The following is a 16,125-nucleotide window of genomic DNA, read 5'->3' on the forward strand; positions in this document are numbered from 1 at the left end:
GAGGTGAATCTTAAGATCATTTCAGGTTTACAAGGGTATGTATACAGTGTAAATCCTGCTAAAGCGTAACAGAGGTCTGAACATGGACTGGAACCCAGGGATATCATTCAGGATTGTTTACAGTGAGACAGAACCCTATCTTATCTTATCTTGTGAGGATCAAGTGTTCTTTAAGGAGGTGAATCTTCAAATCGTTTCACGATTGCAAGAGGTTGCATCAGTTCAGATTTTGACAGGGATGTTGTTCTGGGTGCTGGGGGCATAGATTGCGAAGGCCTACCTTCTGGATTTCACCTCTGCACTTTTTTGTTTCTTGTCTTGCTAAGCCCTGGCTTCTAGTGTGTCACTGTCTACCTCAGTTGGTTAGTTCTTCAACGAGGTCGGCAATGTGACATTTCTGGTAGCCTTGTATGTCATGAATCTGATCTTGAAGATAATGCAAGCTTGAGGTGGAGCCATTGTAATTAATTCAGGGGATCTGCTGGGGCATCTTGCTGTCTTCATTTGCTTCTGTCCTGCTGTATATTGTCGTCTCGAACGCAGCTAAATCCTAACTTTACTTTATAATGATAATAATAATAATGTATTTATTGACCACAAGACTCTGAGACTGAGTGGATGAGTGTATAACTGGAGTTAGATTGCATAGATCTTTGTTGTGCAATTTTGCACTCATGTGGGAGCAAATTTGCACATGCTGGACAGCACAAAACAGTTGCTCCTACTGAATACTGCAAAATGTTGTTTTCCAGTATTCTTTTGCTGCAAACTTACCGCCCGATTCATCAAAGGAAATAACGCTTGCAAAGGGCCAGATTCTGAGAATCTGGCCCTTTGCGAGAGCGATTTTTGCATTTGGGATTCAGCATCCCAAATGTAAAAATCGCTAATTGCGACCTCGCAATTTTGCGAGGAATGACATTTAAGGAATCTCTATTTGAGATTCCTTTAATGCAATTCAACATCCAATTTAAATTTGCGAATTCGCAATTTCTAGGCGCAATTTACCGCGAGGCCAGACCTCGTGGTAAATTGCGAAAACTCAGAAAAATGCCTTTAAATGCATTTTTCTGAGTTGCATGTTACACACACACATGTCCTTTGGACATGTGTGTGTGCAACACCTGTGTAAAATTTCATTTGAGGGGTGCTACAGGGTGTCCTTTGGACACCCCTGGCACCCTTCGAATCGCTATCTTATTTGCGATTAGCAATTTGCTAATCGCAAATAAAGAATGTGTAGGAATCGCAAAAAATATTGCGATTCCTACATGAATCCCGTTTTGCGAGTCCTTAATAGCGATTCGCTATGAATCGCTATTAGGGCCTCGCAAAACGGGAGAATGATGAATCAGGCGGATAATTTGTGCCACAGTCATTTGACTTAAAGCTGGCAGCCATCGGTACAAACTATGTAATTTGGCTTCTTGATGTTTATTTATTTGCTTCAATATGTATCCCTCTTCTGGTATTGTTCCTCATCTAGATATTCATTCTCTGTTGCTGTTTGTTATTGCTTTAATAAGTAACCTACTGATAAAGAGATGGCATTTCACTAATGATAAAAACATGCAACATTACATGTCCTGCTTCATTCTAACTGGTGTAGATGAGCACCACCATCTCCTCTTCAAACACATTAAACTGTTGTAATTAAGGAAAGTCCTTTTAGCATGTTATGTTTGATCCAGCCATGTATCATGTACATTTTGATACGAGCTGATAGGGGTCCTGTGACCTTGGGGTGGCTCTTTTCAAAATCAGTACTTGACAGTAATGCCATTTATGTTTCAACCCCCTCATTTGTTTCCTCTAGAAATGTGGAGCCACGATAGCTGCTTCCTTTTACTGTTTGAGGTGAGCACATTTCTGTCAAGATGCTAGCACACCGCTCTGGGAAGGCCACCCTTGACAAATGAATGTAATAATGAGAGGTGGGAAGTAATTACATGCATTCGTCTCTTCTTTCTTAGGAGATGTCAGCTCGAGGATCCTCTTCACAGCTCCCCAAATCCTTTGATCCTGAGCCGGTAGCTAAATCTGGCACCCTGGATGTGACTTTTGACTATGACTCACAGGAGCAGAGGCTGCTGGTGACAGTGACAGCTGTCACCGACATCCCGGCATTCAACAGGACGGGGAGCTGCAGCTCCTGGCAAGTCCACCTTGTTCTGCTACCCATGAAGAAGCAGAGAGCCAAGACAGGCATTCAGCGGGGACCCTGCCCCGTCTTCACGGAGACCTTCAAGTTCCATCACATCGAGTCGGAGATGATTGGGAATTATGCCGTCCGCTTCAGACTCTACGGCATCCGGCGCATGAAGAAGGAGCGCAGTGTGGGCGAAAAGATTTTTTACTTAACAAAGTTAAATCTTCAAGGGAAGATGTCAGTACCAGTCATACTGGAGTCTTCTTGCAGTCTCTCCGTGAGTATTCCGAAAAACACAGCAAGAATGTCATATATTCTATTCTGTACTATATTTTGGAATGTGTTCAACCCAGTGCCTAAAAGATGGTCAGGTCAGGCCACTTTTGGGAAACACAGTTCTTCTCCTACTGATAATATTTCAATAATTTCGTTATCTTTTCTTGATAGGCAATCGATGAAAGAGCTTCCCCTCTGTGTTCCAAATTAGTGGGGAATATGCACATGTTTGATCACAATTTGGTTCCATGTTATCTACTGATAAACGTATTTACCACATATATACAACAATGACTACAGTAAATGGCCAGTGCTTTAAATGGGCCGGTACTGTCCGGTACGGAGTACCAGAACTTTTTTATTTTTAGCGAGGGAGAGTACCGGCACTTATCAAGAGTGGCATAATACTTTTAATTGGAGAGTACCAGCACTTCTCAGAAACAAGCAAGAACTCTGGTACAGAGTACCTGCACTTCTATTTTTTACATTTCAAGCACTGGTAAATGCCCACCATGCCCATTTATTTGGCCTTTTATAACCATATATACTAACTACAACAAATATCGGTGAGCATGTGGTTCTCTCCTCCCGTTGACACTAAGGGCCTGATCTAGAGTTTGGCAGACAAGCCAATCCTTCACACATTTAAAAGATATAACGATATCACCTGCACCATATTATAAGTCCATTATAGCCTATGGCACATATAATACGGCAAACAGGATATCCTTAATATTTGTGATGGAGTAGCCCGCCCACAAACTCTAAATAGGCCATAACTTCCTATGATCTACATTGCAAGCTGTTGTTTATTGACCATTCAGTTGATGGTTTGCTTCCTGTTTAGTCAGAGAAGCTTTTTTTTCAGAACAAGATTTTATTTTGGCGTTGATAAATTGCATAACAAGCACAGCACCCCGGGAATCGGAGGAGCTGTGAGCATTAGAGTAGTAATCACAGTCAAGCAATTCAATCAACAGTTCAAGAGAAAGAAACGCAACCAAGGTCCCCCTCCCTCCACCCTACCACACCCCCAACCCGGAACCCCCCTCCCGCCCCTTGCACAGCATCTAAACAAATCCCAAATACAAATACAGTAAGAAGCGTACAGTGTGTATGTCTCATGGCCCGGAATCAACGTCCAAGTGCCCTTCCTCAGGCCGATCAGGTGCTGGCGGTTCCAGCCACAGTCCTCGATAGTCCGCCCATCTCTTCCAAATGTTATAATGTTTCCGAGGGCAGCCCCTGGCTGCAAAGATAGGGCGTTCCAGTCCCATGTAAAAGTCCAATCCCCTTTTCCACACTCCCACCAAAGGGGCCCTGGGGTCTTTCCAGGCTCGGGCCACGTCTCTCTTGGCCACAGTAAGGCCCAACAGCAGCAGATTACGTTTGTAGATATTCCCCCCCACCTGTTCCATGACATGGAGAAGACCCAACTGTGGCGAACGGGGGAGCTCCCAGCCCAGCACCTCAGACAGGCAGTCCCACACTCCAGACCAAAACCTCTGCAGCCCGGCACACAACCACACTGTATGGAGAAATATGCCCACCTCTCTGCCACATCTCAAACAATCTGGGGACACAATCAGGCCTGCTTTCCACAACCGTTCCCTTGTGTAGTAGGCCCTGTGGAGATACTTGAATTGAATAAATCGCAGACGTACCGCAATGGCCGCTCCTCTCGGGGCCTCAAGCGCTTCCCTCCAGTCCTCCTACTCAAAAGTACCAACATCCCTCTCCCATTTATTCCTTAGGCCATCTAGGGAAGTTGAGCAATGTGTTACTAGTGTTTGGTAGATAGTGGATATCTTTTTACTTTCTAATTCCCCCATGAATACCTTGGCCTCCAGTGGGCTGAATTCCGGTAAGGAGTCCAGTACCCTCAGGGTGGGTGTAATGGCGTGCCTAAACTGCAAATATCTAAAGAGCTGGGTCTGGGGCATATCATATTCCTCGCGTAGCTCCTGGAACGACTTGAGGGTCGTGCCCCTGACAAGGTGTCCTAAGGCTGATATCCCAATCGCGTCCCAGCCCCGAAACCCCGGCAGGGACGCCAACGATGGTAGTAGCCCATTTTGCCATATAGGAGTTTCTCTCGTAAGCTTGTTCCACCACCCCATGCGGCGGAGGGCGTTGCGCCATATACGATACTCTATTTGAGTGACTACTGGGAGTCTCTTTCTCTTACTTGCCGAGTAAAGTATGGTATGTAACGTGTCCGGGTCCATCAGGTGCCTCTCTAGGGCATAGGCCGGATCACCTCGGTCCCCATACCACCACTCGTTCAATATTAGTAGATGGGAAGCCTGGTAATAGGACAGAATATCCGACATCGCTAGGCCGCCACAGTATGTGGAAAGGAAGCATGTGCGTCGAGCCACTCTCGCCACTCCCCCGGCCCAAAGAAATTGACTGAGTCCTGAGTTGACTTGTCTGAACCACTGAGGTGAAATGGGATACGGGTGGTTTTGTAGTTGGTACAACAGACGCGGGAGGGCTACCATCTTAAATATGGCTGAGCGGCCATACACATTCAGAGGCATGCGGGACCAAGTGGTCATGTCCGAGCGGACGCGATCCAACATTGGCACAACATTGCGCAACCAGGAGACTCCACACAGATCCGTCAGAAACACACCCAGGTATTGAAGGCCTTCCGTCGCTTCCTGCAACGTCGCCGCCCAGGGCCCTAGGCCACTGCGCTCCCCCAGCACTCACAGCAGAGATTTACGTTGGTTCAGGCGGAGGCCCGACACCTCCCCAAATATCCGCATTATGTCTAGGACCCGCGGCCCCGATTTGTTCAAGTCTGTGAGGAAGAATAGGACATCGTCCGCATATAGTGCGATTCTATCGGAGGGTCCCGCCTGCCACTCGACACCCCGCATCTGAGCTTCGATTCTCACCCATGCCGCCAACGGCTCCATGGCCAGGGCGAATAAATAGGGTGACAGAGGGCATCCCTGCCTGGTGCCCCGGCCTATGGGGAAGGGGTCGGACACCGCCCCAGCCACTCTCACCGACGCAGTTAGGTCTGTATACAGTAGATGTAGGTATGACAGAAAGCGGGGCCTGAGATTCAGGTGGGACAGAAGTGCGCGAAGGTAGACCCAGCTCACTGAGTCGAAAGCCTTATCTATGTCGGCCAGCAAGAGCGCCGCAGGAATCCCCGCTGCTCGGGCCGCCTCCACCACCACCTGGGCGCGTCTAATATTGTGTCGTGTTGCTCTATGGGGCATGAACCCGGCCTGATCGGGGTGAACAAGATCAGTAATGTACGGGAGGAGACGATTGGCCAGCGCCTTCGCCAGTATTTTCGATTCGGGGTTTAATAGCGATATTGGTCTGTAGGACTCGAGCAGATCAGGGGGCCTACCGGGTTTGCAAGAAAACACAATCTCAGCATGCCGCCAGTCTCTCTGGAGCCGGCCATTCTCCCTGGCCGCCTGCAGAGCTCTACCATAGTATGTACCCAGCTGGAGATGGAATTTTTTGAAAAATTCACAGGGGAACCTATTGGGTCCAGGGGCCTTGCCTGCATTTAACTCTCCGAGGGCTGTTCCCAGCTCCTCCGCCGACAATGGGAGGTCAAGTTGAGCACACCCTTCATCTGAAATTGCTCGTGGCGGGAGGTCAGCGAGGAATTTGTCCACTTCTTCCGCCTGAAGGAGTTACCGGGGGGCATATTGGGCCGCATAATACCGTGCAAAGCTGGCCGCCAGGGCCGCTGGGGCTGTCATAGGTGTACCCTCCTCATCGCGAAGACACGGCAAGGACTGTGCGTGGAAAGTGCTCTGGCAGAGCCTGTATAACATCGAGCTGGATTTATCGCCCTATTGGTCCTACTTTGAGTCGCCAGCCACAGCTGCCTGGCCTCATCTATCAGCAGGGAGGCGTACGAGTGCTGCAACAGCAGCAGTTGACCCACGTCCTCTTCACCCCCACCCACGGGGCAACGTTCTTCCTGGTCCCGAACCCGGTCTGCAGCATTTACGATATCTTCCCTACATGCCTTACGGGCAGCCACACACCAAGCGATGTCCACCCCTCGGAGTGTAGGCTTCAGGGCTTCCCAGAGAGTCATGGCATCTGTGTTAGGTTTATCATTCTTGTTCCAGTAGTGCGTAATAGCCTCCCTCATGTGTGCTTGATAAGTTTCTTGCTGCAGATGCCACGTAGAGAGACGCCATCTGAACGGCTGTCGTCGTTTGTCTAAGAGTAGGTCTATCGCTACATGGGAGTGATCCGACAGACCTCGTGGCAGTATAGACGTGAAACCCACCCTCCCGACCCAGGGGTGAGGGACAAACAGGCAGTCAATCCTAGAGAAGGACTTATGCACCGCTGAGACATAGGTGTACTCACGACTTTGGGCGTGCTGGTGTCGCCACACGTCCACTCATCCCATCCCTCTCACCATGCCGTTCAGTTTAGTGGGTGTATCCGGGGGCAACTCACCTCCCAGCCTGTGTCTATCCATCCGTACATTCATTACATCGTTCCAGTCACCGCCAACCACTGCCATAACATCAGGTATCTCGGCCCACACACCGAACAGTTTTACAATAAGAGCTCCTTGCAGTGGAGGCGGGGCATACACACTCCCAAAGACAATTGGTTCAGTGCCTATCTTACTCTGGATGAACACATATCAGCCTTGTGTGTCAAGCCATTAAGTTTCATGAACATAGGACAGTCTGCGGTGTACCAAGACTGCCACTCCACGAGATCCCCTCGCAAACCCGGCATGGCATACCTGCTGAAAGCCGTAGCGCTGTAGGCTAAGGGTCTTAGTACCCATGAGGTGAGTCTCCTGTAGCAGTAATACATCCGCCCTATCTCTCTTCCCCTGTCTTAGGACCGCCCCTCTCTTAATCCTGTCCAGCATCCCCGCACATTCCAGCTCACAACACGCAACGACGCCCTCTGCAGGCCCGATTCAGGGGTATTAACCGCCATCTAATGGCAGAAAGATGAATAGTCCGAGCATCCGAGACCACACACACACACTTCGCTTCAATAGTATGTGAAAGAACACTGTGCAATTCAACGCCTCCCGCCTCCCCGTACCCCCCTTCAGCAAACCCCCACAAGCCCTCCAACACCCACCCCCTCCCAAGTCCCACCAGCAACGGCCCCACTCCCCCCCCCACCCCATACCTCAAAAACGTTGAAGTATCTGTCGCGGTATAGGTCAACTCCGGCCCCCAACGGGAGGCCAGAGCTCCACTATCCCAATGGATCCCTATGAACTTCCCACTCCGTTCCAACTCCCCCCGCAACAAAACTCCTCTAAAATGAGGGGTTGCCGCCTTGTAGTCCATCCCCCCCACCCAACCCGCATCCCGTGACTGTAAATCCACAATTATCTGCCAGTGTTAGTGTTACCATAAGCGTAGATCATCTCCAATCAGGCCTGCAATAATCGCCACGCAGCCTGTACTGTAATAGACAAATCAGACAGGTACCCCCCGTCACTTTACTCCTCACGGATCCACTGTCGGAGAGTCTGGGGGTTTATTTTCCTCTGCGGTCCCCTTTTTGGCCGGGGAGCGTTTCGAGATCTCCAGTTGCTTCTGCTGCGTGAGCATCGGGCGTCCGCGCCGGCGCCGCCAAAGAGGACGAGTCTGAGTCTCTAGCCGGCGGCGCGTGTGGTCGGACACGTACAGTTTCGTCCGTCCATGCAAATACTTCTTCAGGGGAATTAAAGAAGAGGGTGCGGGATTGAAAGATCACTCGTAGCCGAGCCGGATAAAGTAGAGCATACTGGATCTTGAGGACCCGCCGAAGGACTGCCGTTGTTGCTGCACTAATCGTGTGTAGTCTGGGAAGATCATGATCCGCTGATTATTCCACAGGAAGGGCTCTTTCAACCGGGCTTGCTTCAGGATCGTGTCCCGATCATGATAGTTGAGCAGCTTGGCTATCACCGGCCGCGGTCGTTCACCAACTAGCGGCTTCTGAGCGAGCGCCCTATGGGCCCGCTCGATGATGAAGCAGCGAGAGAGGGACTCCGGCGGGACCCAGCTCTCCAACCACTCAGTAAGAAAGGCTTCCATGTTTCCCTTCTCACAGTCCTCTGGAAAGCCGACAAAGCGCAGGTTATTGCGTCAAGCCCGTCCTTCGGCATCCTCAGCTCGGAGAGCTAGGCCCTTTTGGATGCCCTCCATATTGGTCACTCTTTTCTTCAGGGCCGCCATTTCGCCCTCCACTCCTGTAATCCGGGTTTCTGCCTCTGTGATGCGGGCCAGCGCATTTCGCAGATCTTGTCTCAGCAGGGTCACATCAGCTCCAACGGCCCCAATTTTTGCATCTAATGTGTCTCGGGATTGGGTGATTGCTGCCAGGAGAGCGGCGTTGTCCGGCCCAGCGGCCTGTTGTCCTCCCGAAGCCCCAGAGTTTCCACTTGGGCCCGTGAATTTGTCAATTGTCCCTCGTTTCGAGGTCCCACAACCACTCCCGCCTCTGGTCATGGTGGACGATAGAGAGGGTAGTCGTCAGGTCACCCCGCAGCTCCTCCACAGATCCCGACAGTAGGCAGCAGGGAATCCGGGCCACGTCCGCCTATCGCGGCCTCAGAGTCTGTTCGTGGCGTCCTTCCTCCGGACTCGCCAAAATTCCAGATATAAAGCGTCCACCTACCGGGGGCCCCTCTGTGACTGACCGTTGGGATCTGGAGTCGTGTGTCTAAGGCTTCGTGGGTATGCGGGCCCAGGCCGTCACAAGTTCGTCAAGCTCCTCTAGGCCTCCGCTCGCTGCCTCTCTGCCACAGTCCCGGCAAGATGGCCGTCCCAGGGGCCCGACCCTGGGCGCCCGCCACTGCCACCCACCGCCAGGCGAGGCCCACACGTTGAAGCGAAGGCCTGCTGTCCACTACCTGTCCCGCCCGCCAGAGTGTCAGACCTCACAGAGTGGGCGCCAACGAACGCCACCGCCTCAATTTCGGCGCACTCACGTTTCGAGGTCAAGGTCCACCGCGGTCCAATCTGACCGCCGGTTCCCCACAGTCCTCTCGTCGCTCTTCCACTCCTCTAGGCTGCTGTTGCGTGCCCCAGTGCACACCCACCACAGAGGTCACTTCGCCGGGCGTCTGGCCTCCCTCGGGGTCCTCGCCCCCACCTCCGGTCAGTTGGCCGATGTCGTGCTAGCCGCTGCTTCCCAGCAGCAGTTGGGCCCCCCCGGTGCAGCGCACTGCTCAACGCAGGGTATCGGCAGCGGTCACTCGCCAGTAGCTATGTTCCAGGAGGGGTCGGGCCGCCGCGCAGCCCCGCTCTGCCGTCCTCCGTCCGATGGTTCCCACTCCGGGTGCCCTCGAAATCGAGGTCCCGGCGCCACCTTTCAGTGTAGGCCGCTCCGCCTCCGGGGCCGATTGCACCCGCTCCGAGTCACCGGAGCGGCTAAGATTTTCGCCACACCTGCCAGACACTCTCCGCCACTCTTCTCTGCCACGGGACGGGCGCTGGTGCGGGGGGAGGCAGGATAAATGTCCAGTGAAAGGAACGGCGAGACGGAGCTACTCTAAGCTACGTCCGCCATGTCAGCCGCCTTGGTCACGCCCCCCAGAGAAGCTTTTTATATCATGATATTAAACTTATATTTCAAAGGCCAGTGTTTAAGAACAAAGTCGTCAAAATGGAGAATATAATGTCTCAGTTGAAAGTCACAGCATGTTGTTTTACACCATTGTGAGAAATCAAGTCTTCCTTGGTGCTACTGTTATGCACATCTCAAGGCAGGCACACTTAAGGGCAGAGGTCATGTCTTATCAAGTGTTTATCAGTGCTCTGATTAGCACAGCTATAAATACAATTTATTTTGAAGAGATGTAAACTGGTATAGTATGCACATATGGGCACTCTCTTAGAGAATGTCCACTCATTTCATCATCCTTTTGTTTGTGTAGAGCCTGAATATCCTGTATAGAACACCGAGTGGCCAAATATAATGACAAAAATATTGAGGACCAAAATATCGACAGGTAAGTATGTAATGATTATCTATACCTAACTGCACATCTTCGTACCCTGAAGATATATATGCATATCTTCAAGGTATGTGAATGTGGAGTTAAGATAGTAAATCTATACTTACATATATGTAAAGGCCTCTCAATATTATGCGCACAATAATGTGGTCATTCGATATTCTATAGTCCATATTCTGGTGTAAACCTCTTTTGTCCATTTCAAAGGAATATGTACACCAAAGTTTATCTGATTTTTAAAAGATTTTGCAAAGTTGCCAAACAGTTGAAACAATGCCCTCAAAACTGTTAGCAATAGCGTTTAAGGACGTGTTTTTAGGACAGTTTCATCTCCTTTAAAGGGGCATCTTGATCACTTTACAAGACACTTTATAGAAAGTAGAGCCAGCAAACATATTTGATTTACTTAGATTTTTCAAATGGATTATCCATTAATCGCTGACAAACCTCTTGAGTGCTTGGTCTCAGTGATGCTGGAAAAGATGAGTACATTTTTTAAAACCTTAACTCAGGAAGCATGATATTCTGATATTAGCGTTTGGCCTGAGGTAATATGACAAAGAACATGCGGTGTGAAGGTGATATAAAAAAAATCATCTGAATAACAGCTTATTGTCGTGCGTTGGTAGAGGCTCACATGTCTTCAGATGTTCTTGTTATAAGTTAATATTCTTCATAGTTCAAATCAATTTAATGGTGCCGTATGTTTCAATTTGAAGCCATATTTCTAGCCCAACATTTTATTGTTGTCCTCAGAGGAAGAACTATGGTTTATGGTGTAAGGTGCAGTTAATAAGGTCAGGAATTATTGTAATGTGTCACAAGCCAATCAGGAGCTAACTGCCAGAAGTACTAAATGGGCTTCTTTTTACTACCATTTAAACCAGAGACCTCACTAACAATGATGTATGAGACACATTTTCCATAGAGTAGCCCCCTCCATTGCCCTCCAGCTTTGCCGCACCATCAACTGCTCCATCGAAACTGCCACCTTCCCCCATGACTGGAAACATGCCGAGATCAACCCCCTGCAGAAGAAGCCGTCTGCCGACCCGACAGACCTCAAGAACTTCAGACCCATCTCCCTGATCCCCTTCCCAGCGAAGGTCATCGAGAAGGCCATCAACACCCAAGTTCATCAAAGAGAACCACGTGCTGGACACCTCACAATCTGGCTTCCAAAGCAACCACAGCAACGAGACCACACTCCTCACAGCCACTGATGACATCTGCTTCCTCCTCGACTGGGGCGAAACCAAAGCCCTCATCCTACTAGACCTCTCGGCTGCCTCGGACAATGTCTCCCACTACACCCTAATCATGAGACTCCACGACTCCGGCATCCACGACAAGGCACTGGACTGGATCCACTCTTTCCACACAGGCTGTACACAGTGAGTCAGACTACCCTCGTTCCTCTCAGAAACTAAAGATATCAGCTGTGGAGTACCCCAGGGTTCCTCCCTGAGCCCTGCGCCTACATGGCACCCCCTCGCAGCCATCATCAGAAGCCACAGACTCAACATTGTCTCCTTTGCCGAAGACACCCAGCTGATCCTCTCCCTCACCAACAAACCCACAGCCGCCAGAATCAACTTCCACAGTGGGATGAAGGTTGTTGCTACCTGGATGAAAGACAGCTGTCTCAAGCTCAACTTGGACAAAACCAAAGTACTCATCTTGGGACCCACCTCATCAGCCTGAGGTGACTCCTTGTGCCCCACCGCATTGGAAACCCGTCCCACCCCTTTGGACCACACATGCGACATTGGCATCATACTTGACTCCTTGCACACAATGAAATGCCAAATCAACGCAGAATCCTCATCTTGCTTTCACATGCTCCACCTGCTTTGAAAGACATTCAGTTGGACCTCCACAGAATCCATAATGATGGTCACCCATGCACTCATTCCTAGAAGACTTGACTACGGCAATGCACTCTATGGAGGCGTCACCCAAAACAGGTCAGTAAACTACAGAACGTTCATAATGCCGCAGCCAGACTAGTCCTCGAAGTCTCCTGCTGCAGCCACACCACACAACACCTCCGCCAACACCACTGGTTTCCTGTCAACAAGATAATCTCCTTCAAGCTCCTCACACATGCCTACAAAGCCCTCCACGACACAGGACCAGCATATCTGAACCATTGCCTCTCATTCCACGTACTCACCAGACAACTCTGCTGCGACCAACTCACCCTGTACTCCGTCCCTAGGATCCAAAAGACCAGAACCGGAGCAAGATCCTTCTCCTACCTCACTGCCAAGACCTGTAACACCCTGCCCCTCCACCTTAGATAATCTGTGTAGTTGACCCAATTCAAGGAGGACCTCACAAACTGGCTCTTCAAATTAACTTGCACACACTGTTGGATCAGCAGACCACTCCCCCAGCACCTTGAAACCCTCACGGGTGAGTAGTCGTGTTATACATACCCCTGATTGATTGATTGATTGAATGCCAGCCAAGCTATGCAATACAGTTGTCACCCACCTTACGGCTTCTTTTAGTACATGAATATATCAGTTCTGTGACTGCTTTTTTCACTTCTTGTCTGTTAGTGCTGTAACTAATGTCCTGTGCTTTCAAGGAATCTAAATAACTTCCCACTCTCAACATTCCAATGAAACACCTAATATTCATCAAGGCTTGTGCATCAGGCTTAGGCCTTAATAGACTGATTTATGCGGACTTATTGTTTATTATCAATTGTGGTAGAAAGCACTGTGCTCTTGTGTCTTGTGTTAACAGAAACCCCCAGTCCATTGAACTTGCCATAAACACTTAAAACGATTGGCGGTCTGATGTTTTTCTTCTTCAGAGCACGCCTTCTTTTATTTCAATGAGTAAGTCAATTTCCCACTCTAAACAGTGACCAAAACCTTTTCTTTGGGAGCAAAGCAGAAATATCCATGAAACGTCTCATTATACCTTGCAAGGTTGTGTTTATTCCTTCGCAAACATTTCTTTCTTCAATGTATTTTCTTACAATTCAACAGCCGACACGTGTTTCACAAAGTAGTAAGGTTCTGCTTTTTCAGTGACACAGAATGGGGAAATCAATTTCATACGTAGTTCTGCACTCTGACCCAACCTGCTTAAATTATTTATGGCTTTAATATGTATTAGTATTTAGAACGTTCCTTATTTTGATCCAGTATTTCTTCTAGTATTATTTAGTCTTGTCTGTAAGGATCTAAAAATGTAAATCCCCTGAAGAGGAATCTGAGAAGTGAAGGTCATGCTACAATAATTTCAGCATGCTCTCTGTTATGACTCTATCTATTATTTCTCAAAGGGTAGGAAATGTGGTGAAAGTGCAGTAAGAAGAGTGCTGGGCAATAAATTGCAGATAATTACCACCAAGTATATTATTTGGTGGTGGTGGTTGCTGATGGTCAATTTGTTTGTGACAGTGCGTTCCAGAAAAAAAGATTTTTTATATTTGGCACCTTAATCGGTCCAAGATGTAAGTTACCTAGCGTCTGATGGATACTTCTGCCTGTGGATTCCTCACCTTTTGAATACCCCCTGTGCCAGCATTCCGCAGGAACATTCTTTCCTAGCTCTCCCACGTCGGCGAGGACGTCACAATGGACCGGCTCGGCTCGCGGCACCTTATGATGTCATCCGAGCCACATAAGGACCTCGTCGGCGTGCTGACATCCGTTCCCTTCTTTCCGCGCCGTTGACGCTTAACGGTTTTGCTAGTGGCTCTCCATTTTCTTCTAAGAAAACTTTTTATCTCTTGATTGTTCCTGATGGCTACTTCTAGGAAGACAGGATTTAAACCCTGCAGAGAGTGTGACGGGCATATGTCTATCACGGACCCGCATGATGACTGCCTATGGTGTCGATCTTGGGACCACAACGTTGAGGAATGCCAAAGCTTCAGGAAGATGAATCCTAAAGCGATTAAAGAGCGTGAAGCCAAGTTGTTTATAGCCAAAGCCAAGAAGGAGAAGAGAGGTAGGGAGCGGGCGAAGTCTTTAACTTCTCACACTTCGTGGTCGAAAAAACATAAGAAATCCAAGAGAAGACATGGCTCTCAACATCATTCTTCGAAGGCCAGGGCTTCGAGTTCGAGGTTGCTGACTCTGGCTGAGCGACCTCGAAGGAAGGACTTTATCTCTCCATCTCCTTCTCCTCAAACGACACTGGTTCCATCTCCGGTTGCGGCATCGCCGGTTTCTCGCAACATGAAGATTCACTGGCTCCAGCTAAGTCACCAGCGTCTGGTGGGTCCTCTCCAGGCCGTGTGGCTTCTCCTGTGCGGGCGCCGTCCACAGCTCCGCAGGCTCCAGTTCAACCTCAGGTGACTCCTCCTCAGGAAGGTATGGATCCATATCCTCAGTTTCCTGCTCCTGGGTCAGATTCTTCGCATTACCGCAATGCGATGTTTGGCATGTTTGCATGGGCCTCGGCTCCATCTGGTGCGCCTTCAGGCCCGTGGGCCCTTTGGCCTTTAACATGAATGTTTCTCAATATTATCCCCAGGCACCCTTCATCTCATTTTTGCTGTCTGCTCCGGTTTGGCATTTCCCGGCGCCGAGATCCTCCACTCAGGCTTCTCAGACTCCTTCGGCTGCTGAGTCGGCCCCACCTCGAGTTCGCTCAACGTCTAGGTTTGAAGCCAAGGCTCCTCCATTGACGCTGCTGATGTCGTCACCAGAGCTGTGTGTGGCTCCAATGATGCCGTTACCTATGCAACGCTCCAGGAGAGAGGTGCAGAGGCTCCTCCAAGAGGAATATTTACAAAATCAGGAGGAAGGAGAGATTGTGGATTTTATGGACGAGTTTGAAGGCCTTCATGAAGCTAGTGGCCTCAATACTTCTCCTGAGTATAATCTTCCATCTGCAGGTGGAGGTGTTGTACAGGACATTGCTCCATATCATGTGGTTATAAGGAAGGCAGCTGATTTATTGGGCCTTAAGCTTCCCTCAGCGGAGATAAAATCTAACATTCTAACAGAAGTTTTAAATACATCTTCATCACCTTCTGAGCCGTTGCTTCCTTTTTACGGATGCTTTAACTGAACCAATCCTGGTGGTGTGGCAGAAGCCTTTATCGGCTCCGGCTGTCTTTCACTCCATCTTGAGAAGGTACAGGCCTGCCCCTGGTGATCTGGCTTTTTTGTCATCGCATCATACACCAGAAAGTTTGATTGTCCAGGCTTCTTGCTCCAAGCAGTCCTCTGGTTCCTTCCCTACTATTCTGAGTAATAGGGATTCTAAGAAGATGGAGCAAGCTGCAATATAGGTGTTTTCTTCTGCTAGTATGGCTCTTAAGTCCACTAATGCAACTTGCCTTCTTGGACGATATATCCATGCTTTGATGGACTCCGTTGTACAATTGGTCCCGGAGTTGCCTGAAGAAGATCGTGCCAATTTCTTAGAAGTCCTTACGGATTTGCAGGCTGCAGCACGTCAGGTGAATCAATTGGGCATGGACACTGCAGACTCTGTGGCTCGTGTGATGGGGTCTTCTGTGGCTGCAAGGAGGCAAGCATGGCTTAGATCATCTAGTTTTTCAGCTGATGTTCAGGCGACTTTGCTGGATTTGCCCTTTGATTGGTCAAAGCTCTTTGGTTCAAAAGCGGACTCAGCCCTAGAACGTTTTAAAGACAGCAGGGCTACTGCAAGATTTCTAGGCATCCAGGTGCAGTCCAGAGGATATGGTTACAAACGGTATCGTGGTTTTGGGAGATCT

General features: G+C 49.3%; 1 protein-coding gene across 2 annotated transcripts in view; it reads left to right on the forward strand.

The window, feature by feature from the left end:
- SYT14 (synaptotagmin 14) overlaps positions 1-16,125 on the forward strand; it is a 535,709-nt gene that overhangs the window by 306,493 nt on the left and 213,091 nt on the right. For both annotated transcript variants that reach the window (XM_086927826.1, XM_086927827.1), the window contains exon 4: positions 1,974-2,426. In XM_086927826.1, coding sequence (XP_086783952.1) covers positions 1,974-2,426 — 453 coding nt within the window. The remainder of the gene's footprint in view (positions 1-1,973; positions 2,427-16,125) is intronic.

The sequence above is a fragment of the Lissotriton vulgaris genome, chromosome 6, assembly GCF_964263255.1.
Source record: "Lissotriton vulgaris chromosome 6, aLisVul1.2, whole genome shotgun sequence".
In the NCBI taxonomy this organism is placed as follows: domain Eukaryota; kingdom Metazoa; phylum Chordata; class Amphibia; order Caudata; family Salamandridae; genus Lissotriton; species Lissotriton vulgaris.